At 43.6% G+C, this 25297-nt stretch overlaps 1 protein-coding gene across 3 annotated transcripts in view; it reads left to right on the top strand.

Annotated features, from left to right (window-relative positions):
• fam120b (family with sequence similarity 120B) overlaps nt 1–25297 on the top strand; it is an 86405-nt gene that overhangs the window by 7804 nt on the left and 53304 nt on the right. For all 3 annotated transcript variants that reach the window (XM_033025914.1, XM_033025913.1, XM_033025912.1), the window contains exons 2-3: nt 11330–12385; nt 20359–20539. In XM_033025914.1, coding sequence (XP_032881805.1) covers nt 11372–12385; nt 20359–20539 — 1195 coding nt within the window. In that variant the 5' untranslated portion in view covers nt 11330–11371. The remainder of the gene's footprint in view (nt 1–11329; nt 12386–20358; nt 20540–25297) is intronic.

Genomic DNA, 25297 nt, shown 5'->3' with positions numbered 1-25297 from the left:
TGGCATAAAAAAACATGGACACAAGCCACGGTTTAACTTCCATTTAGGCTTTGGTTTCTTTCTTTCTTTCAGATAAGACAAATTCCAGGACTGCCACTTAATGATTTGAAAGTAGATTAGAAGCTAAGGAAATGCTTTAAATTGGTTGTACTGTTCTTCCAGTGGCTTGCCTGGTAAACACAGTGTGTGACTGGCTTTAACTCTTGGTCTCTATGGGGTATCTGTTATCTGCAGCACAAGAAAAGGGAACCACAATTAGCTTCAGCATCTCTATATCAGGATGGGAAATTACAAAGAATTTTTAGCACAGTAATAGGTCATTTGGCATAATGTTCAATGCAAGTATTTACCCTTTGCACTATTCTCTTTCCACCCCTCCTCGTCTCATCCATTCTACATATTAAAGCATGTTTACTGCTGCATGTGGTGTCTATGAAGTGTGGAACAATGAGTAAAAGGGGAAGGATCTCAGTCAGAGATAAACATGCAAACAATTCTCCAAATCCGTGCAGACCATCAACCACTCATTTAGATTAATTCTACATTAATCCCTTTTTGTAATCTCCTCACTTTCTCAATAGCCTCCTTCTCCTCTCAGATTGTACCACACTTGGGACAATTTACAGTGACCAATTAATTTACCAGTGTATGTGGAACCTGACAATATAAATTCTGATTTCTGTCATGCCACTGATCAAATTGCCTGCAGAATGTGGACTTTGGTGAGGTTCAGGCTACCTAATTAATGCAGGCAGGACAGGTAATGTGTTGCAGCAGTAGTACATGGGAGCTGATAGAAATCTTTGTAATTCATGATGACCACGTCTGCAATAAAAATCTACAGCTAAAGGCTTAGGATCTGAGATTTGGACATGGCAGCAGAGAAGATGAATGTTACTTGTTCCAGGGGGCATTTATGCCCCTTAGACGAAATACCACAGAAGTAGTCCATCAAAATAGGTGGTGGGGGGGGGGGGTCTTGAGGGTATGACTACGCTTGACAGGGATCAACCAGATAGCATTGAAGGAGCCTAAGTCCACAGTCCACAGAAACAAGGTTAATGCAGCCTGTGTGGATGAAAGCAGATAGTGGGATGAGCAAACTGACCACAGTGCGGTGTTACAGAAAGCTGTTCAAGCTGGAGAGGACAAAGGAGTGTACTTATGAAAGGGGAAAGTGCAGTTGGTGGATGCTTACTTTTCTCTGTAACTGTGAGCGAGAGTCTTGAAGGCTGCATTACAATGTTGCGGATATCTTCTCAGGCCTGGAAAGGAACTTAATATGGGAGGTAAAAAGATTGAACCTTTGTGGTCCACTTGGGAACCAATGACATTCATAGGATGAGGAAAGAGATTTTGTTAAAGGAGTACGAGCAACTAGATCAAAATTTTTTTTAAACGGAACTACAGAAATTATTAATCTCTGTGCATTAAAGCTCTGATAATCCTGTGGTACAGTACTGGAAAACAGATTTCCCAGACTATTGAATGCTATCCTATAAATTTGCAACACACTTTTAATTGTTTTTTTTGTCAGATGTTACAAAATAGTTAATAAATTTTCCAATAAACTGGTGAGTCTAAAGGGAATACAGTGAAAAAAGTTCTAGTGTGCTTAAAGTGTTGGAAAAGGACCCACACACTTAAAGGGAGCACAAGAAAAGGGCCTTCTACGTTGAAAGGGAGCTTCGGAGAAGTGCCCTCAATGAGTTTAAAGAGAGTATAGGTAACGGGACCACAGTTTGTTAGGCGGGAGTGTCAGAAATAGAGTCCCAATAAGTTTAAAGGGAATGTATGGAATAGAATTGTGGTTATTTAGAGGGAGTGTGGAAACAGGGCTCTAGCGCGTTTAAAGTGAGTGTAGAAACGGGGCCCAAGTGTGCTTAAAGTGAGTTCCAGAAAAAGGCCCTCATTGAGTTTAAGGGTGAGGAAACGGGGCCCCAGTGTGTTTGAAATAAGTGTAGGAACCGACTCCGATGTATTTAAAGGAAGTACATAGGACCCCGGTGTGTTTAAATGGAACAGGGAAAGTAAAGCCCCGATGTGTTTGTAGGGAGCACAGAATACTAGAGCTCAAATATCTGAACCATCGGGATTTACATACATTTAAATGTTGTATTATTGGAGTTTTACTGAATTACAACTTGACCCATGTACAAATTGGCCTCTGTAAATTTCCACTTGTGTATAGGTGAGTAGTCAAGTTGATAAGAACGGAAGGAAAATAAGAGAAGAAGGTGGTAGAGAGAGCAGCTGATTGAAAGGGGAGCGGGCTAGAGGTTCTATGGATTTCTGGGGGGAGTTAAAGGAATCTGAACTAGGCTGCAGACCTTGCGTGAAGCAGCTGCTGAAACCTAGGGAAGTGATCAGCAAATGGCGAATGGCCACAGAGGGGGGAAATGGACTCGGAACAATAGACACAAAATGCAGCAGTGACAGGCAGAATCTCTGGAGAGAGGGAATGGGTGACCTTTTGGGTTGAGGCCCTTCTTCAGATTGAGGACAACCCTACCTAGGGAAAGGGCAAATGATAGTTAGCTGGAGTGAACTACCAGGGAAACATAGAAACATAGAAAATAGGTGCAGGAGTAGGCCATTCGGCTCTTCGAGCCTGCACCGCCATTCAATACGATCATGGCTGATCATCCAACTCAGTATCCTGTACCTGCCTTTTCTCCATATCCCCTGATCCCTTTAGCCACAAGGGTCACATCTAACGCCCTCTTAAATATAGCCAATGAACTGGCCTCAACTACCTTCTGTGGCAGAGAATTCCAGAGATTCACCACTCTCTGTGTGAAAAATGTTTTCCTCATCTTGGTCCTAAAAGATTTCCCCCTTATCCTTAAACTGTGACCCCTTGTTCTGGACTTCCCCAACATCGGGAACAATCTTCCTGCATCTAGCCTATCCAACCTCTTAAGAATTTTGTAAGTTTCTATAAGATCCCCCCTCAATCTTCTAAATTCTAGCGAGTACAAGCCGAGTCTATCCAGTCTTTCTTCATATGAAAGTCCTGACATCCCAGGAATCAGTCTGGTGAACCTTCTCTGTACTCCCTCTATAGCAAGAATGTCTTTCCTCAGATTAGGAGACCAAAACTGTACGCAAGGAGAGAGCGGAGCGAGGCAGCTGAGATAAAGTTGAGATAAAGTTGTGAAGGAGCAGAGTGTTGAGAGGAATGGAGGAATATGAGGCAAGGAATGTGAAGGAATTGGCAGCTAGAAGGTCATGTGAAGGGGAGGCATCTGAGAAGAAGGTGAGTTGCGTGAATGTGCTGATGGTGGGGTGCGTAGTTGAAAAAGATAAAGCTGAAGAGGGGATGTAATTGAAGTAGATGGAACTGAAAGAATTTGTGTTTGTGAAGGAGGCCCTCACTCGTGTTTCCTCGGTACCCCACAGCTCCGCCCTTGCTCCCCCTAGTCGAAACAGAGACAGAGTCCCCCTAGTCCTTACCTTCTACTCCATCAGCCGTCGTATACAACACATAATCCTCCGAAATTTCCGCACCTCCAACGGGATCGCACCACTAGCCACATCTTTCCATCTCTACCCCTTTCCGCCTTCTGCAGAGACCGTTCCCTCTGCAACTCCCTGGTGAACATCTCTTCCCACCCAAACCACCCCATCCCCAGGTACCTTCCCCTGCAACCGCAGAAGATTCAACACCTGCCGCAATTCCTCCTCCCTCGACTCTGTCCAGGAACCCCGGCAGTCCTTTCAGGTTAAGCAGAGGTTCACTTGCACCTCCTCCAACTTCATCTACTGTATCCGTTATTCACGATGTGGACTCTTGTACATCGGCGAGACCAAACGCAGACTGGGCGATTGTTTCGCGGAACACCTTCGCTCAACCCGCGTGAACAAACCTGATCTCCCAGTTGCTGGACACTTTAATTCTCCTTCCCATTCCTACACAGACCTTTCTGTCCTCGATCTCCTCCATTGTCAGAGTGAGGCTAAACGCAAATTGGAGGAACAGCATCTCATATTTCGCTTTCGCTTGGGCAGCTTACAGCCCAGTGGTATGAATATTGATTTCTCTCATTTCAAGTAGCCCCGACATTCTCCCGCGCTCTATCCCTTCCTCGCCCGTCACACTAGCTTCTCATTTTCACCCAACAGCTTACAATGGCCTGTTTCCTTTATCATCGTTACTTTTTTGTGCATATTTTTCATTCATTGTTCGTTATCTCTCCACATCACCGTCTATATCTCTCATTTCCCTTATCCTTAACCAGTCTGAAGAAGGGTCTCAACCCGAAACGTCACCCATTCCTTCTCTTGTGTTTGCTGAGTTTGTCCAGCAAAGGCTGGTCTCCAATCATCTTAGATCCCATTGCCATGGAACAAGATCTCACTTAGTTCATTGGCACTCAAGTGGGACTGGCTTGGTTGTGCAACTTGGTTGGCATATACAAATTGAGCCAAAGAGCCTGTTTCTGTGGTATATAATTCAATGGCTCCATAAATAATTTGGTAGCTCGTGTGCCACGAGCACTACACGTAAAAATTATTTTTGCATATTCTCCCATTCCTCTGGACCAGAATCATTCTCGATCCTGAGAAACTGCCTTGGAAGAAGCACAACAGCAGTGCGACTAATTTGTCAAAAAATTAAGAACTTCTCACAAAAACCATTGTGTGATTTTCCCCATTACCTATTAACACCAATGTGGCACCAAAGACTGCTGGCCACACTGTCCACTATATCTCTCAGAACTCAAATAATTGCTGTCTTAGGCATCCCTGCAATTATTCCACCTGGGACAGGAAAAATAATAAAATTATAATGACTGGGCCTGGGGATTGCATTAGTGCTAAACGAGGAGCCATTCCAGGTCCGCAGGGAAAGTGGGATGGACATGATTCTCAAAACAGCAACCCTGTTGCAGAAAAGAATACATCTCTGCAGACAAGACCTTTGATCCACAAGAAGGGTTTTAAAATTACTCAGCAAACATTAGAAAATAAATTATGTAAATTCCATAATATATATGCATCCAGAGTAGAATGCCCTTCAGGGTGTTTTTTAAAATAAAATGCATTTCATGGCAAATGTCCAGTGACAGTTGTTTTAACCAGGTCCAGACTTGCATTTTATTTCCCAAAATTGGACTCTCTAGCACCATGAGTCTACCAACAACCCTAGATGGGACTGAGGGGCCTTGGTATGCATCAGTAGAGGTGGCAGCACAAGTGGATATTAGAAGTGAAGAAGATGTATGGGTTGCTGGTCTTCAGTAGCTGAGCTTGAAATATAAGAGCATGGTTTAAACGTTACCACACTATAGAAAATATATGGTTGTACTGAAGAGGGAACAGAGAAGATTTACCAGAATGTTGCCTAGGACAGAACAAATCAGTTATGAGGAGACATACATAAGGGGCTGCAGATGCGAGTATAAAAAAAAGACACAATATGTTGGAGTAACTCAGTGGGTCAGGCAGCATCGCTGGAGGACATGGATGGGCATTGTTCTGGGTTGGGACCCTTCTTCAAACTGATTGTAGTGGAGGGGGAGTGCTGGAAGGGAGGCAGGAGCAGGAGAGGCAAGTGATAGGGGTGGATACAGGTGAGAGGGGTTTGATTGGCAGATGGGTGGACAAAGGCCAGAGATGAAAAGGAGACAAAAGGTTGTTAGAGAAGGAGAGAAAATGCATGAGGTGCGAGGGCAGAGGAAGTGATATGGGTGGAAGATGATGGAGGGATGGAAACAGAGTGGGTGTGATAGTGGGAGGGTGCACATCCAGGTGGAGCACAATGAATAAGGGGGGGGGGGGAATAAAAGGGGTGGTCTGTTGGTTAGTTGACTAAAAGTCAGTTATGAGGAGAGACTGGGTAGGCTGGGTCTACTATCTTTAAAGCGGAGGAAATTAAGGGGTTGGGTGGACCTGGTAGAGATATACAAAAATATGTGGGGAATGAATAGAGGGAATAGAAACATTTCTCTATAAAGGAGTTTCCTAAATGTTACTGTACCTGCATTTTAGCATTCATGATTGATGCACAAGGACATTCAGATCTCTGCATATCAACATCTTTCAACCTCTCATCATTTAAGAAGTATTCTGCTTTTCTATTTTTTCCACCAAAAGTTGCCCTCACAATTGCTATGTATACGACCATTCACTTTATCAATCTATATCCTCCAAAGGCTTTCTTCATCTTCCTCACAGCCCATATTGTTTAGACTCATCAGTGAACTTGGATATATTACACTTGATCCCTTCGTCCAAAATCATTATTATAGATTGTGAATAGCTGGGGCTCCAGCACTGATCCTTGTGGCACTCCATTGGTTACACTGTTCTCCACAATTTCTAGGAAACTTTCTGCATCTGCTTGCATGAAGATGGGCACAACATTATTAGTTTACTCACTTTACAATTATCATATTCTCGTGTGTAATTTCTCTTGCCTTTAGATTACTAGTTAAGTCTTCATTGCATAACACTAGATCTGAAATAAAATATTCCTCTTAGGCTCTTTAGGGAAATAAGACGCATGGAGAAATTAGAGGGGAATGGCATTGCTGTCTGAGCGGCTGTAGACTCAACGTGCCCACATGTCCGTCACATCATAAGGAAACTGGAGAAAATCCTAAACATATTTAATTTGCATAATATTGCTTTGAATTGTTCCTATATCAAACAGGATTTAGTGTGTTGATGTCTTTGCCAGACTTGATAATTAGTTTGGGGATTAAGTTAGTGACAGTGCAAATGGGAATTCCTGATCAGAGCAATTTTGGTGAACAGCAGGTGATTTACAGCAAGTGCTTTCATGGAAATTTCTGTACTCTTGAGTATTTGACTGAATGCATGAAACATAATACAATAATTGTCCCTGTGCTACTCAAAGTGGATGTCTCATCTCCTCCCCCACCACCACTAATTCATGACAGTTATATTATAGAGAGTAACCTCTGAGTGTCGAGCAATCAGCAATGTTGGTCTACAGAAATGTACTGAAAATTCCCTTGTTGCTGTCTTCCAATGCAATACATCAGACACAGTGTAGAGTGGTGTTGGCAGCACAATTAAAGCTTGAGACCCTATGCTGGAAACAGATTCCAAGGTATATCACACCCAATTGACAATGCAAATATGAATATTCAGGAATGTTTAAGAAGGAACTGCAGATGCTGGAAAATTGAAGGTTGACAAAAATGCTGGAGAAACTCAGCGGGTGCAGCAGCATCTATGGAGCGAAGAAAATGGGCAACATTTCGGGCCGGAACCCATCTTCAGTCTGAAGAAGGGTTTCGGCCCGAAACGTTGCCTATTTCCTTCGCTCCATAGATGCTGCTGCACCCGCTGAGTTTCTCCAGCTTTTTTGTCTACCTAATATTCAGGAATTGTTGTGTTCATAAGGTATATCACATCCAATCGATGATGCAAATTTGAATATTCAGGAATTGTAATGTCTCAGTCTCCAGTCTCTAAGTTTTTAATAGTAACTAGACCAAGTGGGACCCGTTGGGTCCCTGTCACACGGGAGGCCTGATCCCCCAGACTAAACATATTCACCAATCAAGACATGATATATCCCACAATGACATGCAGCAAAAATTATAAGACAGTATCTCAACTCTTTTTACACGTTGCAATTAATGCAATTTCTATTAGTTCTTTCCACTTCCAAACAAAAATATGTTTGGATTATTCAACATATGATCAACCTGTGTCAATAAATCGTGGACCGTGGTAACATATATGCATACGTATAGTTGTGAATGTTGCTCATTAAATAACTACAGTACTGATACTCCATATTAAGAGCATTGATTTGCCGTTAAAATGAATTCTGTAATAACATGTCATCGGCAGCAGTGACAATCGAACACTGCGGTTTTAATGTTTCACGTGTTCAGAATTGAATTAATCCATCTTTATGGATTAAAACAAATAATGGGAATTAAAACATATTTGATTGCATTCCTTTATCAAACATAGTCAATGTTCGCTCTGAAGACATTTCCAGGACAATAGGGTCAGGAAGGGGGGTGTGTGTGAATCAGTGCGGGGTGGATTGATGGCGGGGGGGGGGGGGTTAGAAGGCAGTCGGTGCAGAATGGATGGATTGATGCAGGTGAATTAGTACGTGTTGATTGGAGTAGGTAAAATTGTGAGGGGAGAGCACGGGGGATGTCAGTGGTGTTGGAAGTGGGGTTCAGTACGGGATGGATGGGGGTAGACAAAAGTGCTGGAGAAACTCAGCGGGTGAGGCAGCATCTATGGAGCGAAGGAAATAGGCAATGTTTCGGGTCGAGACCCTTCTTCAGACTGTTCCCCCCATTCTTCTTGAATGGGAGGATCAGTACAGGATGGATGGGGGGGGGGGGGGGATCAGCGCAGGATGAATGGGTGTGGGATCAGTACAGTGTGGATCGGAGGGTCTGTGCAGGATGAATGGGAGATCACTACAGGATGAATGAGGGGAAGGTGCAGGGTAAATGGAGGGTGGGTCAGTACGGGATGAATGCGTGGATTAGTACAGGATGGATGGAGGAGAAGTGCAGGATGGATGGGAAAGGGGTAAGTACAGGATGAGTTGGGGGACCAGTGTAGGATGGAATGGGGGGGGGAGGTGGCAGGAGAATCAATGCGAGGTGGATAGGGTGATCAGCGCAGGATGAATAGATTGGGGGGAGAGATGGGGAGGGGAGCACAGGGGATGTCAGTGAGGACTGAATAGAGGCTGGAATGGGGATCAGTGCGGGATGGAGAGGAGGGGTCCCGGGATAAGGGGGGGGGGGGGTGGAGGGAGCGTTCGAGATAGAGAGAGAGAGAGAGAAGGGGGGCGAGGTATGGAGGAAGGAGGGTCAGCGCTCCTCGTACAACATCGCCCCGCTGCCTTGGCCGTTGGGAATTCCTCGCCGCCGCCTCCCTCCTCCGCCAGCCAACAGCAAGGTGCGGGGCCGAGCGGTACAGCTCAAAGATCCCATAGCGATAGTATCTTTGGTGCAGCTGCTTCAGAAGGGTCGGAGCGAATGACGGGTCCTGCACAGCGGCAGCAGCGGCCGCGACAGCGGCTCCATCACCTCCTCCCGCACCCCGCCCGCCCTGATAAGGGCCTCTGTTTGCAAATGCGCTAATGGCGCTTTCAATACAAACCTTCCCGCACGCCGAGGCCTTCCCCTCCCTCCCTCCTCCCTGCCTCAGCGTGCGGGAGGGTTTGTATTGAAAGCGCCGTTAGCGCATTTGCAAGCCGCGGCCGCTATCAGGGCGGGCGGGAGGAGGAGGAGATGGAGCCGCTATTCGGGGCCCGTCATTCGCTCCGACCCTTCCTCACCCCGCACCTAGTATCTTTCCCACGCAATACAGCCGTCACCGCCGACACAAAACGTCGCGTTCCTTTTCTCCAGAGATGCTGCCTGACCCGCGGAGTTACCCCAGTTTTTTGTGTCTGTCTTCGGTACAAAACAGTATCTGGTTGCCAAGGTGTTTAGGTTGCCAGGCGGCGCTTTGAGTGGTCAGTGGCACCCGGGCAATCGTTAATTTCGAGCCATGATTAGTCCAAGTCAACATGGATTTATGAAAGGGAAATCATGCTTGATTAATCTTCTGGAATTTTTTGAGGATGTGACAAGTAAAATGGATGAAGGGGTGTCAGTGTATGTAGTGTAGACTTTCATAAAGCCTTTGATAAGGTCCTGCACCGGAGACTGGTGACTAAAATTAGTCGGAGCCTCACTGCGTGGGAGGGAGAGAGAAGGGGAGGGAGGGAGAGAGAGGGGGAAAGGGGGGGTGGGTTGAGACAGAGAGGGGAGAGAGAGGGAGGGGGGGTGAGAGAGGGGGAGGGGGAGACAGAGCGGGGAAGGGGGGGAGAGGAGAGAGAGGGGAAGGGGGTGGAGAGAGAGGTGGAGGGGAGGGGGGGAGAGAGATATGGTGAGGGAGAGAGGTGGAGGGAGGGGGAAGGAGGAGGGGGGAGATGGAAAGGGGGATTATCTTTAGTGAGATTGCAAAATTAAGGTAAGTTTGAGCAATTATATTTTCTCCATATGAATAATATCAAACAATTGGAACTGCTTTCTTTTCCTTGATAACAATACTGAAAAATATGAATTCCATAGTTTGCGACTTTCATTTTACATCATATTTTTAATGTGCACACACTAACACAGTCAGAACAGTACCAGGCAATCAACTCAACACACAAAACATATTCTAAAAATAGGTTTTATTTATTGCCAAAACTTACAGTATTTTATTTGCAGTGTTTCCATGCTCCTTTATAACATTTTACATAACATTTTACAGTACAACTTGATTATTTAAACAAGGACAGCTTCAATTCTTGATTTTTAAAAATGTATACAACAATGACCCCAATCATCCCATTCCAACCACTCATTACTCTTGACAACCAAAATTATTTCTGAAATATTGGTCATAAATTTGGTACAGAAATGCTCCAAAATAAGGCTCAGAATGTACCAGAGAGCAACTAAAACCCCAGAGCTTCCAGGGCCCTTAAGCGAGTCAAGGACCCCGGCCACAAGGGTCTTTCAGCTTTGCGTTTGTGATATGCGCTGCGTGCACTTATTTCACATAATTTTTTTGTAATCCAGCCATGCCACCCCCCTTTTTGAAAAGCTTCGTACGAGCCTGATGTATAATATTTTTGACACTGTCATAGGCCTTTCTTACCTATGCTGTCACAACAGACTGTAGTCTCTAAACAACACTTCAGTAATTTTCCTTGTCCTCCATTTCAGAATAATAGTGTTTTAAGCTGATAACTCGACACTAGCACTGGCAAGAAATAAAAAGCGCAGCTTTCCAGCCCTTATCTCATTGGCCACGCTCGGCTGCACATCGGTGTCAATCTTGTGGACTGTTCCATCTTCCTCTCGTCGTGGGGGTGAGGGATTGGGAGGGGCCTCACAAGTGGAATAGCCGAGGGCCTCTCTTCATCTAAATACGGCCCTGTCCTGACCTAAGATGTCATCTACCCATTTTCCTCCATAGATGTCCTCCACAGCTGAGTTCCCCCAGCATGTTGTTTTTATCCTGAGTCAAGTTTGTTGGTTCTAAGCTGACTTCAAGTTTGACCACTTATTGTGCATGTCATGCCTCTGCAATACTATCTTGGCGTCACATTAGCAGCGTTGATTTACTTTGGAGGAAATATTCAATAATGACCTCCAACACCCACCAACTTCCCTACCTGTTTGGGTATGCACAGAAAGTACATACTTTAGTTGTCATATTTGCTCACATATGAACAAATTAATGTTTTCTTCCTGACATGAGTGGTGAAGGTATTGTTTCCTTGTAATTAATTATTAATATTTTCTTCTTTTTTTTTTTTCTCGTCCAGACTTTGAATGCCTCTGCATTGGGATTATTAGCTTACTCTGTGATGGGTGTAAAGGGTCTCCAGCAGTTTGTGGATCACATCTGTCCAGCTGTGAAGGTATGGGTGGACTTGAAGGAGATGGCAGAGCAACATCAACGCTCCCATCCTGAATGTTCTCCTGTTGTGGCTGTGGACACCATGGCATGTCTACGATATTGGTACACCCCTGAGGCCTGGGTTCACGGTGGACAGTGGCGTGAGTATTTAGACAGTCTAAAACGTTTTGTGAATGCTTTCTCAACGGCCGGCATAGGGCTGGTGTTTTTCTTTGATGGGGTAATAGAACAGAAAAAAAGAGATGAATGGATCAAACGACGACTGAGGTGCAACCTAGAGATTGCAAAAATCTTTCAATACATAAAGGCAAATGCCTGTCAACCAGGTACGGAGATGTTCTTTATTCCATCAGGATTGGCCACGTTCACTCGCTTTGCCTTGAAATCCATGGGCTTAAACATCAAGTGTTCCCTGCAGGAGGCCGATTATGAAGTAGCAAACTACGCGAGGTTAAATGAGTGTATGGCGATTCTAAGCCAGGACACGGACTTCCTCATTTATGACACTGTGCCTTACCTCTCGATAACCAAGCTGTCGCTGGAAAAGCTATCTACTGTCATGTACTCCCGTGGAAAACTCTGCCATTCCCTCAACCTACGGATGGCAGACTTACCACTTTTAGCCTGTCTTCTTGGTAACGACACAGTGCCAGAAAACACGGTGGACAGATTGAAGTACCGGTGCCTGGATGAATACTTGCCAAACGGCCGAACCGCAAGGCAGAGGAAGCAGATAGTTGCGGCAGTAGCACATTACATTTGCAATGTGGACCATTCTCACAGTGGATTGAGAGAAGTGGAGAGAAACCTGCCATGCCATTCAGATGAAAGCTTGTTGGAAAAGGGAGTGGAATCTTACATACTGCCTGGACAGAGTTCACCATGGCTTCCCCGCAACAAAATATCTCCAGTAACACAGCAGTGTGAGATGCCTACATGCCTAAATCATAGGATTTTGCAGGTGAGTAATTGACTCGCTGTCCTAATTTTAGTTCGCAAGACAATACATGTTTGATAGAAAACATTAATAGAATCTGGACACAAATTGCTGTAGTAACTTAGCAGTTCAGGCAGCATCTCCGGTGAATATAGGTATGTGATATTACAGGCCCGTACCTTTCTTTAGACCCGCAGTGGAGCAATCAAAATGTAGTAACAAAGTCTCGACGTGAAATGCTACCTATCCACGTTCTCTTGAGATGCTGCAAGATCCGCTGACTTACTCCAGCACTTTGTGTCCCTTTTTGTAAACCAACGTCGGCAGTTCCTTGTTTCAACGTTAATAGAATCTATGCTGTTAGTATCAAAGGTAACATGGAGCCGATTGCATAAATAGATCAGTACAATAACATACAAATGAATTTTGTAATATTGTTGATGAGCCTTTGCACTGAGTAATTTACTTAACAGTGTTTTTGGTTTAAAAAGCTTAAGTGAAAGTGGCGTCGCATAATGGAAAAAAATCGTTTTTTATCTTTCTTACCTCTGGAAAAACATTTTGAATCAGTCAAAGTATCCCTTCAAGCTTAAACTGCGCTGTCTGCAATGACAGTTTGTTGTTACTTCCTGAAAATCCAGATTATAAATTAGCCGAAAACAGCCGTTGGAGGAACGTAGTGGGTCAGGCAGCAGCTGTAAAGAGAAATGGACGGTTGACTTTTCATGTCAAGACCCTTTTTCAAAACTGGCCAGCATTTTGCATAATGTCTTAATATCTATTCTAATGTCCCCTTATAACCGTAGGATATTCCAAACTGTTTACAGTGAAAGAAGTAGTTTTGAAAAAAACATAATTGTTGTTTTGTATGAAAGAACACAGCTGCCAATTTGCACGCTGCAAGCTTGCACAAACAACAATGTGGTTATGACAAGATAATCCATTTTCTTACATTGCTTAAGGGGGAAATATTGACCATTTCATGACGAATTGCGTCAGCTGTTCTTTGTCGTCATGCCATGGGTTCTCTTACATCTGCCTGAAAAATCAAACAGGGCCACAGTTAAACATTACATCCAAAGAACAGCATTTCAGACAGTGCAAAGCCAAGGGGTTCCACTACCACAGCTCACCTACGTCGCAGCAGTTCAGCTCTACGTCCTTTACCATTAAAAATATCAAGTGAACGTCCTTGATCAATATGCTTGAGACCAACAAGAAAGGAGGCATTGTTAAATCTAGTTCCGGGAATGAAGTGGGCCAAATAGATGATGGGTCACTAGGAGAACTATTAAAGAGCATATGTTTCAGTTGCAGGCGAGCTACATTCCCACAAGGGAAAAGCGAGGGAACAAAACCCAGAACTCCTTGGATGACAAAGGAGACAAAGCGTATGATAAAGAGAAAGGGAAGTTTGATAAACGTCTGATGAATAACTCCAGCGAGAGCCAGTCTGAATGCCTGAAAATAAACAGACTGAATATGAGCAGAGAATGTAATGTAAAAGTAATTCCTAATGTTTTGCATCTGCTGGAGTTTGGAAGGGTGAGATGTAACTTGATTTAAAAATAGGGATCCTGAGGGGTCTTGAAAGAATGGATGTAGTGAAGATGTTTCATCCAGTGAATGAATCTAGAACTTAATATCACTTTTAAAAGTAGGTGGTGGCTAATTTAAGGCAGTTTTTTTTGTTCTCTCTCAGAGGGCATTGAGCCTATAGAACTCTCATGCTCAAAGGGTCCTTGAAGCAAAGTAATTTAATATTCTTGATAAGCAGGTAGACTGGAACACCAAATTGAGGTTACAACAAATTTTATTAAACGGTAGACTACACTTAAGGGGCTTAGTGGTCTGCCCTTGCTCCTAATTTGTATTATTTTATGTCTTCTATAAGCAGCTTAGTAGTAATTGAGCAGCAAAAAGCAGGGTAGATCCAATAAGATGTAAAGAAGTTGATCTATGCATTGAGACGGAATACATAGCGGGAATGTCTTTGCATTAATCTCCCGTCTAATCGTAATAATGGATGTTGTGATCATTGGTAAAGAGGAATGGCTGCCTATGTTAAAAGTAAACAAGTGAACAAGTCTGAATGGGATGTATTCAACATTACGAGGGGAGGAGATATATAGATTACAGAAGGGACTTCCATCATCTTCCACAGTTACAGGGAAAATGCTGGAGGGCTAGAAAATGGCATATGTAACACGCTTGTTCCAGAAGGGGTGTAGGGTGGGTACCCCGCAGCTGAGCTCTTGCTCCCCCTCCCCCTTGTCGCAACAGGGACGGAGTCCCCCTAGTCCTCACGTTTCACCCCATCAGCCATCGCATACAACACATACTTTTCTGACATTTTCGCCACCTCCAACGGGATCCCACCACTAGTCCATCTTCCCATCTCCACCCCTTTCTGCTTTCCGTAAAGACCGTTTACTCCGCAACTCCCTGGTTAACATGGCTTCTCACCCAAATCACCCCCTCCCCAGATACCTTCCCCAGCAATCGCAAGAGATGCAACACTGTCCCTATACCTCCTCCCTCAACTATCCAGGGACCCCAACAGTTTTTTCAGTTTAGGCAGAGATTCACTTGCACCTCCTCCAACCTCATCTACTGTATCCGCTGTTCCAGGTGTGGACTACTATGTATCGGCGAGACCAAGCGCAGCCTGGGAGATTATTTCGCTGAACACCTTCGCTCGGTCTGCCTTGGCCTACCTGATCTCCTGGTTGCCAAACACTTTAACTCCCCTTCCAATTCCCATACTGACCTTTCTGTCCTGGGCCGCCTCCATTGTCCGAGTGAGGCCAAATGCAAATTGAAGGAACAGCATCTCATATTTTGCTTGGGCAGCTAACAACCCAACGGTATGAATATTGATTTATCTAACTTCAGGTAGCCCTTGCATCCCCCCTCTCTCTGTCCCTCCCCCACCTTCGTTGTCCTACTAGTTTCACTGTGGTTCTGTTAAGTTTCACTGTCTGTATAACTTGTTATCACCTACCCTCAGCCAACAATGGACCATTGCGGGCTCCACTTTCCTGGATCATCGTTACTTTTTGCATACCTTTCATTAATTTGTTTTATATTTCACTATATTACCGTCTATATCACTTGGTTCCCTTTCCCCTGACTCTCAGTCTGAAGAAGGTTCTCGAACCGAAACATTACCTATTCCTTTTCTCCAGAGACGCTGCCTGACCTGCTGAGTTACTCCAGTTTCTTATGTCTATCTTCACAACACACTGATTAGTCCACAACATAAATATATCGGCCACTTTTGGCTGTTGCATTTGGGGAAGGATGTGAAGATCCTGGAGAGCATGAGATGAGATTTACAAAATTAGTTCCAGGGATCAGGATTTCAGCTTTAAGATTAGAATGGGGGAACTGGGGTTCTTCTTAGAACAAAAAGCTGGAAGGAAACTGTTCTTATTAATTGATGCCCAAGGATCAGGGGGATACAGATTTAAACTCCTGTACAAAAGATACAAGCAGGTGGGAGAAAAAGTTTCTTATTCATGTATAGTTAAGATTTGGAATTCACTGCCTATAAAGGTCATGGAAACAGAATCAATTTGTGCCTTTGAAAGAAGATTTGGAAAGCACTTGAGAGACCTTAATTTGTGAAAAGAGTCCTGTGCTGCAAGTGCATCAAATTTTATTCCGACCGGTGAAATATTATTAAAATTATTCGTCTATCATTTGCCGGGATGGTGACGCCCCTTCCGGCACCCGCTGTCAATCACCGGCGGCGAGAATAAAGCTGAAGGAGCTGAGTGAGCAGAGTGCGGGTGGGGGCTGTATTCTCGGGCGGGGGCTGTGTTCGCGGGCGGGGGCTATGTTCGGTGTCAAGACGAGCTGGGAGCCGATTAGTGCGACAGGCTGAGTGAGTCCGGAGCCGGGTCCTGGAGCCGGTGAGTGCGGTCAGAGCCGGGGCCGGGAGCAGCTGAGCCCACGCAACCCTCCCCTCCCCTCCCCCCTCTCCCCCCTCCCCCTCTCCCTCCCCCTCTCCCTCCCCCCTCTTTTGGGAATTCTCGTGTTACATTTTATCTTCTAAAAATTAAGGAAGTGAAAATAAAAGAGCATCATGCATTTTGGACATAACTGCTAGGATTAAATACTCCCATGCAGGCATAACAGAGAATTTTCCTCAGCAAAGGGTCTCAGCACTACCCAAATACATGGCAACCCACACCTCCTGAGTGAGCCTGCCAAATTAGCAGAACTATAACCCACCAGGAATAATTCTAACTCACTTGACAGAAGACAGACTTAAGAAACTGGTCTTTAATCATATTCACTGTTAATTACCTCTGAGCATTGGGGATAAAACTTTGACAGAGCTGCCTGAGGTAAGATCTTTTCAATGGAATTAAACAGAGCACGATGATTTAAAATGAATGATTCATTCAAATGGACCATAAGTAACCACTTTCTCTCAAAGGCAGCAATGATATTGGTTAGCCAACTTGTTTAAGTCAATTTATTTGTAATTTTACAAGAATTCAGGTTAGAAACAAAAAATCCATTTGTAATTTGAGATTATTACATCAGTGTTAAAACAAAGTATGGCCATATTGATAATGTTTCCTCGTTGATGCCTTTTGTTAGAAATGCACGTAAACTATGAGGTCAGGGGTTCATGGATTAATATCTAAAAGATGAGAGTATAATCAATCTATGCTGAATCTTCGTAATAATGTTTTATTTGATGACAATGTACAAGGCATGTACTGCAGATATAGCGAGGTGTTGCAATTTGAGGTCAATCCAGGGCAGGACCTTCACAGTGAATGGTAGGGCCTTCGGGAGTGTTTTAGGACAGAGGGAATGAGGAGTACAGGAGTACCAAAAGCCTTCTTTACCACCCTATTTATCTGTGACGCCACTTTCCCTGAGAGTGGTGTCACAGATAGATGGGGTAGTTTGGGGAGTGTTTTAGGACAGAGGGAATGAGGAGTACAGGAGTACCAAAAGCCTTCCTTACCACCCTATTTATCTGTGACATCACTTTCCCTGAGAGTGGTGTCACAGATAGATGGGGTAGTAAAGAGTCTTTTGGTACACTGGTCTTCATCAGTCAGGGTATTGAACAAAGAAGTTAAGAAGTTATATTATGGTTGTACAAGAGGTTGGTGAAGTAACATTTGGTGTATTGTGTAGAAAGGAATTGCAGATGCTGGTTTAAACCGAAGATAGACACAAAATGCGGGAGTAACTCAGCTGGACAGGCTGCATCTGTGGAGAGAAGGAATGGGCGACGTTTGGGGTCGAGCCAATTCTTCAGACTAGTCTGGGGAAGGGGAAACTAGAGATATAAACAGTGATGTAGAGAGATATAGAACAAATTAATGAAAGATATGCAGATAAGTAACTGATAGATATGGTTCAGAGGGATATGGACAAAACGTGGGCAAATGTGACTAGCTTAGATGGGTGCATCTTGGTTAGCATGGATGAGTTGGGCCGATAGCCCTGTTTCCGTGCTCCCTTGGCTATAATCTGTGAAAGCAGATAATCCAATAGAATATTGTGCTACCTTTCTCAACGTTACATTGTCGCTACATTTAATGAATACATCTTTAGACATAAAGCACTTTGGTGTATAGAGCACTTTGGAGCATGCAGGAGGTATTGAATGGGTTCAAATCATAAAATGCTGTAAATACTCAGCTGGTCGCTCAATAACCAGGGAAAGAGAAACTGTTAACTTTTCAGGTTAGAATAGAACATCAGTCTTCAGTGAAAGGGGAATGAGAGAGACAGAGATAGACCACAAATAAGATTTGAGGTAGAATTGGAAGCAGAATAGATTAAATGATATTAGAGATAACAGTGAAAGATGGAGGTAATGAGACAAATAAGAGAACATAGGTCAGTCAAGAAGAGATGGGAACAGTCAAAGCAAAGTATTTTTCTGCAATTCGAGAAGGAACAACTGTAAGTGCTTGATATCCGGAATAAAAATACAGGAACTGTTCATCATATGAAAATTTTGAGTTTTGAGTCCAGAAAATATTTGATTGTGACATTTTCCTTGCAGATGAGTTTTTCCAGTGAAATCAGCGATAGATTTCAAAAGATTTTGGGGAAATATCAGGCACTGAAAGTCTCTGAATAAACTTAACACATCGTTAAACAGTGACCAAATTATTTATTTATTTATAAATGTGTAGAGTTGAGAAAGGGGGCCATTAAAGATAGGAGTAGAATTAGTCCATTCGGCCCATTGAGTCTGCTCTGCAATTTGATCAGGGCTGATCGATTTTTCCCTCCCAACCCCCATTCTCCTGCCTTTTTGTAACCTTTGAAGTTATTACTAATCAAGAACCTATCAATCTCTGTTTTAAAAATAACCCAATGAGTTGGGTACACCATCTGTGGCATTGAATTCCATATATTCATCCCCTTTGGCTAAATAAATTCCTTCTAATTCCCATTCTCGATAAATCTATAGATGCAATGCTTTTGGACTTCCCAGGGGTATTTTGATAAAGTGCTACTTGAAAAGCTCATGGTATTGCTAGAAGTGTGTTGACATGAATTGATGACTGGTTATCACATAGAAGAAAGAGACCAAATAAATGTGCCTGTTTGAGGCTGGGACAGGGGTAGAAGAGTGCCTCAATGAACAGTTTTTGGTCTTCAATTGTTTATTAAAAATAGGGAAGTGCTGTTCTAGTTGTACTCACACCTGTAGTACGTGCATATTTTTGGTCCCCTTATTTAAGAAGAGTTATACTAGATGAAAAAGCAGTCCAGAGAAGATTCACTGGGCTGATTCCTAGGATGAAAACATTGTCCTAACATAAACCGTTAAAAATGTTAGATTTGTATTCCTTAGAGTTTCTGGGTGACTTTTGATACAAGATCCCAAAGGGGTGTGATAGAGTAGATGTTTCCAGTTGTGGAAGTTTCTTGAATGAGGGGGGATGGTTACAAGATAAGGAACCCATCATGAAATGTGTAGGAATTACTTTTTGCTGAGGATGGTTATCTCTGGAATTCTCCAGGTATTATTGGAGAGTAGATCACCTGAGATATTAGAGCCCCTGTCCCACTTAGGACATTTTTTCAGCGACTACAGGCGACTAGGCTGTTGCCACATGGTCGCGGGGTGACGCATGTATGGTCGTGAGTAGTCTCCTCAAGTCGCCTAAAGCGTCGTAACGTTTTTCTGGTCGCCGCTGGAGTTTGAAATGTTCAAAACTTTTCGGCGCATGTGGGCTTGACGAAGCTTGTCTTCTCCTGTGGTGGGTGCTGTCGTAGGTTGTCGCCAGGATGACGCAGGTTGTCACCAGGTGACATTGGTTGTCGCCAGGTGCTGACTTTTGTGAATTCCATTGGAATTCAGGCGACAGGTACCGGCGACTGAATTGTCTTCCGTTGTCGCCGACAGGGTTGTTGCTTGTCGTAATTTGTCGCGGGTGGACGTAGGTTGACTTCGGTTGTCCCAGGTTGTCGTCTGTGTGGTCGTAGGTTGTGGTAGGTGGACATCTGAATGGGTCGCCAGTTGTTGGTAGCTTGCCGTAGCTTGACGTCAACTAGGTGGTAGGTTGTCATAGATATTATTGTAGGGAGGGTCCAGTTGCCGCTTTTTCGACGACCTGCTGCAACTGTGACAGTCGCCAGCAGTCGCCAAAAAAATCGCCTAAGTGGGACAGGCCCTTTAAAGAGGAGATACATACATATGTATAAGATCGAGAAGTTGAAGACTGTGCGGAGTTGACACAAAAGAGCAGTTGCGGCCTGGGGTAGGTCAGTCATGACCACATTGACCTCCTACTACTATTTTCTGGGAGAACACCTTCCTGATGTGGACATGTACTGGCCATTTCATTGTCACTGGACTCTAAATCTCCTTACTGTATAACACTGGAAATAATTACATGTTGTTCAAGTTAGCTCACCACATTGAATGTGTAAATTCACAAGACTGAATGTTTAAACGAAAGTATGCTCATTACATTTATTTCCCTTTTTAATTTTAAAAGTTTGCAAGAGAAAAGCACATCAAAGCTGAGAGCTCTATGGTCTATAAAGTCTTGATTAAAGGAGAAGTTGATTGCAGCAACACTCTGGAAGATGAGTTGGATGCAGATCTTCCTGGACAAGCAATTATTTACCGACCCGCTCGACAGTCTATTTATGGCATTCTTCTCTCAGCTGAGCCAAGTAGGTAATCTGTAAATATTTAAACCATTCAAATGACACAGTTTCAGGTATTATCAGATTCCTTGCATTTATTCATGCTGATTTCACTTGCCAGTCACAGCTTTAGTGGACCTGGTGCTGTGAACTTCCTATACCAGACACATGAGGCTGTTGAATTATCACACACAAAAGCATCAACTTGAACCCTTTGGTTAATAACATGCAGTGTACCTTACATTTGATGCTCTTAGGGGAATTTGGTCATTAAATGAGGTCAACTCTATCATTCAAACAACGGGAGAGCTAAGATTACTTTTATTTCCTCTTAGAATCACAACATGCCAATTTGTGTCAGAAGGACTTTCTCATTTAAACAGATCACTTACAAGATCTAACTAAAACACAAGATCTAACTAAAACAAAGCTCAGGATCAAAATAACTGCTCAATAAAAAATCTAAGAATAACCTTTTATGAAATGTATCTTTCTGGATTAGGGCTGTGTGATCAGCAAGTGCTGTGTTACATTATAATAGTCAACTTATTTGGTTTCCCACATTTCATATCTCTTCAACATCTCATTAGTGTCTTGCACCACCTACAGTGCCCTCCATAATGTTTGGGGCAAAGACCAATTATTTATTTATTTGCCTCTGTACTCCACAATTTGAGATGCGTAATAGAAAAAAATCACATGCGGTTAAAGTGCACTTTGTCAGATTTTATTAAAGCGTATTTTTATACATTTTGGTTTCACCACCAAGTGTGATGTTGGAATTACTGAGACATGGCTGCAAGAGGGCCAGGGCTGGGAACTGAATATTCAAGGATATACCTCCTATCAAAAAGACAAACTGGTGGGCAGAGGGGGGGGGGGTGGGGTTGCCCTGTTGGTGAGGAATGAAATTCAGTCCCTTGCTAGGGGTGACATTGAAACAGGAAATGTGGAGTCGGTATGGATAGAACTAAGGAATTGTAAGGGTAAAAAGACCCTAATGGGCCTAATCTACAGGCCCCCAAACGGTAGCCTGGACATAGGGTGCAAGTTGAATCAGGAGTTAAATTTGGCATGTAGTAAAAGTAATGCTGTGGTTGTTATGGGAGATTTCAACATGCAGGTAGACTGGGAAAATCAGGTTGGTACTGGACCCCAAGAAAGGGACTTTGTAGAGTGCCTTTGTGATGGATTCTTTGAACAGCTTGTATTGGAGCCTACCAGGGAGAAGGCAATTCTGGATTTAGTGTTATGTAATGAACCGGATTTGATAAAGGAACTCGAGGTTAATGAGCCATTAGGAGGCAGTGACCATAACATGGTCAGGTTTAATCTACAATTGGAGAGGGAGAAGAGTAGATCGGAGGTGTCAGTTGAATAAATGGGACTATGGGGCCATGAGGGAGGAGCTGGCCAAAGTTGACTGGAAAGATACACTAGCAGGGATGACAGTGGAACAAAAATGGCAGGTGATTCTAGGAATAATACAGAAGGTGCAGGATCAGTTCATTCCTAGGAGGAAGAAAGATTCCAAGGGGAGAAAGGGACGACCATGGCTGACAAGGGACGTCAGGGACAGTATAAAAATTAAAGCGAAGAAGTACAACATAGCAAAGATGAGCGGGAAGTAAGGGGATTGGGTAATGTTTAAAGAACAACAGAAGATAACCAAAAAGACAATACGGTGAGAAAAGATGAGGTACGAAGGTAAGCTAGCCAAGAAAATAAAGCAGGATAGTAAAAGCTTCTCTAGGTATGTGAAGAGGAAAAAATTAGTTAAGACCAAAGTTGGACCCTTGAAGACCGAAAAAGGTGAATTTATTATGGGGAACAAGGAAATGGCAGATGAGTTGAACAGGTACTTTGGATCTGTCTTCACTAAGGAGGACACAAACAATCTTCCTGATATAGTAGTGGCCAGAGGATTGGGGGTGACAGAGGAACTGAAGGAAATCCACATTAGGCAGGAAATGGTGTTGGATAGACTGATGGGACTGAAGGCTGATAAATCCCCAGGGCTTGATGGTCTGCATCCCGGGGTACTTAAGGAAGTGGCTCTAGAAATCGTGGATGCATTGGTAATAATTTTCCAATGTTCTATAGACTCAGGATCAGTTCCTGTGGATTAGAGGGTAGCTAACGCTATCCCACTTTTTAAGAAAGGCGGGAGAGAGAAAATGAGGAATTATAGACCAGTTAGCCTGACATCGGTGGTGGGGAAGATGCTAGAGTCAATTATAAAAGATGAGATAGCCGCACATTTGGTTAGCAGTAACAGGATCGGTCCGAGTCAGCATGGATTTACGAAGGGGAACTCATGCTTGACTAATCTTCTGGAATTATTTGAAGATGTATCTAGGAAAATGGACAAGGGAGAGCCAGTGGATGTAGTGTACCTGGACTTTCAGAAAGCATTTGATAAGGTCCCACATAGGAGATTAGTAGGCAAAATTAGGGCACATGGTATTGGGGGGTAGAGTGCTGACATGGATAGAGAAGTGGTTGGCAGACAGGAAACAAAGAGTAGGGATTAACGGGTCCCTTTCAGAATGGCAGGCAGTGACTAGTGGGGTACCACAAGGCTCGGTGCTGGGACCGCAGCTATTTACAATATACATCAATGATTTGGATGTGGGATTCAAAGTAACATTAGCAAATTTGCAGATGACACAAAGCTGGGTGGCAGTGTGAACTGTGAGGAGTATGCTATGAGAATGCAAGGTGACTTGGACAGGTTGGGGGAGTGGGCAGATGCATGGCAGATGAAGTTTAATGTGGATAAATGTGAGGTTATCCACTTTGGTGGCAAAAACAGGAAGGCAGATTACTATCTAAATGGCGTCAAGTTGGGAAAAGGGGAAGTACAACGGATCTGGGGGTCCTTGTACATCAGTCTATGAAAGTAAGCATGCAGGTACAGCAGGCAGTGAAGAAAGCAAATGGCATGTTGGCCTTTATAACAAGAGGAATCGAATATAGGAGCAAAGAGGTCCTTCTGCAGTTGTACAGAGCCCTAGTGAGACCACACCTGGAGTATGTGTGCAATTTTGGTCCTCTAATTTGAGGAAGGCCATTCTTGCTATTGAGGGAGTGCAGCATAGGTTTACAAGATTAATTCCCGGGAAGGGGGGCTGTCATATGCCGAGAGAATGGAACAGCTGGGCTTGTACACTCTGGAGTTTAGAAGGATGAGAGGGTATCTCATTGAAACATATAAGGTTGTTAAGGGCTTGGACACGCGAGAGGCTGGAAACATGTTCCCGATGTTGGGGGAGTCCAGAACCAGGGGCCACTGTTTAAGAATAAGGAGTAAGCCATTTAGAACGGAGACAAGGAAACACTTTTTCTCACAGAGAGTGGTGAGTCTGTGGAATTCTCTGCCTCCGAGGGCGGTGGAGGCAGGTTCTCGGGATGCTTTCAAGGGAGAGCTAGATAGGGCTCTTAAAAATAGCGGAGTCAGGGGATATGGGGAGAAGGCAGGAACGGGGTATTGATTGAGGATGATCAGCCATGATCACATTAAATGGCGGTGCTGGCTCGAAGGGCCAAATGGCCTACTCCTGCACCTATTGTCTATTGTCTAGACTAAAATTTAAAGACAAATGCCATAATTAATGACACACAAAATAAGCCAAATGGCCACTACACCTAGTATAACTGATAATTTATTGTATTATTCACTGTATATTTACTGTGTTGTTTCATTAAAGTGCCACTAAAGCTACAACAAGTAAGAATTTAATTGTTCCGTTGCTGATGCGTATGATCCTTTAGAACCCTTGACCCTTGTCTCCAGTGAATATAGGGGGAAATTCCTCAGCCACTTTTCATGGGACAGCCACCTCATCCCGAGAAAATAAATCCTACACAAGGCATATACAGTCTTATTCTCCAGCATCATTCCATTAAACCTCTTCACCCACACAGCCTTTGTGAGCCAAGGCACTGTGGATTAGAAGTCTCTTTGGCTGCTGGTAACATCATAACTAATCTGAGCCTGGCTTGAAGTGATAGCTGCTGAAGCATTTTCAGCAGCTCGGTAGTTAATAAATTAATCCCCCTCCCCAAAATAAACTCACCCACTTTGTTGTTGGATCCAGTGTTGCCAACTAATTGTTGCATCATTATCACTTTAGTCATAGAGAAGGATAGGGAAGGGTTAAGAACCTCAAATGCAGTGATTTTAAATTAATTACATTAATTTCATTTGAGTGTAAGATATAGAAGGAGGAGTACGCCATTTTTCCGCATAGAACAGTTTTGTCATTCAATACACTGTATGGTATTTGACCACAGCTCTATGCTCCCGTTCAAACCCCATTATCCTCAAGTGCCGATATCGATATTAAATTTGAATATACTTAATGACTCAGCATCCACAGTAATCTGGGATGGAAAATTCCAAAAATTCATTATCTTTTGACTCAGGAAATTCTTCCTCATCTCAGCCTTTATGTGATTGACTCACAAACTGTGCCACAAGTTCTAGATTTCTCACCTTGGCAAACAATCCCACAATGTCTAGCCTGTTAATGGTGTTTGTAATCTTGAATATTTCCATGCGATCATCTCTGATTCTCCTAAAGTCATGTCGGTCTATTCTGCTCAATCTTTCCTTGTAGGACATTCCATCATCTCAGGACTTAATCTAGGGAACATTTGCCGCATTACTCCAAAGCTCTATACGGTTCAAGCAAAACATCCTTATTCATGTTCACCTTCCATAAAATAGATTCCCTTCCTAACTCCTCTTGTATCTGCATGAAGTGATAGCTGCTGAAGCAT

Source organism: Amblyraja radiata, chromosome 8 (genome assembly GCF_010909765.2).
Source record: "Amblyraja radiata isolate CabotCenter1 chromosome 8, sAmbRad1.1.pri, whole genome shotgun sequence".
NCBI lineage: Eukaryota > Metazoa > Chordata > Chondrichthyes > Rajiformes > Rajidae > Amblyraja > Amblyraja radiata.
Note: the sequence above shows the minus strand (reverse complement) of the source record. Positions and strands in the feature narration are given on the sequence as shown.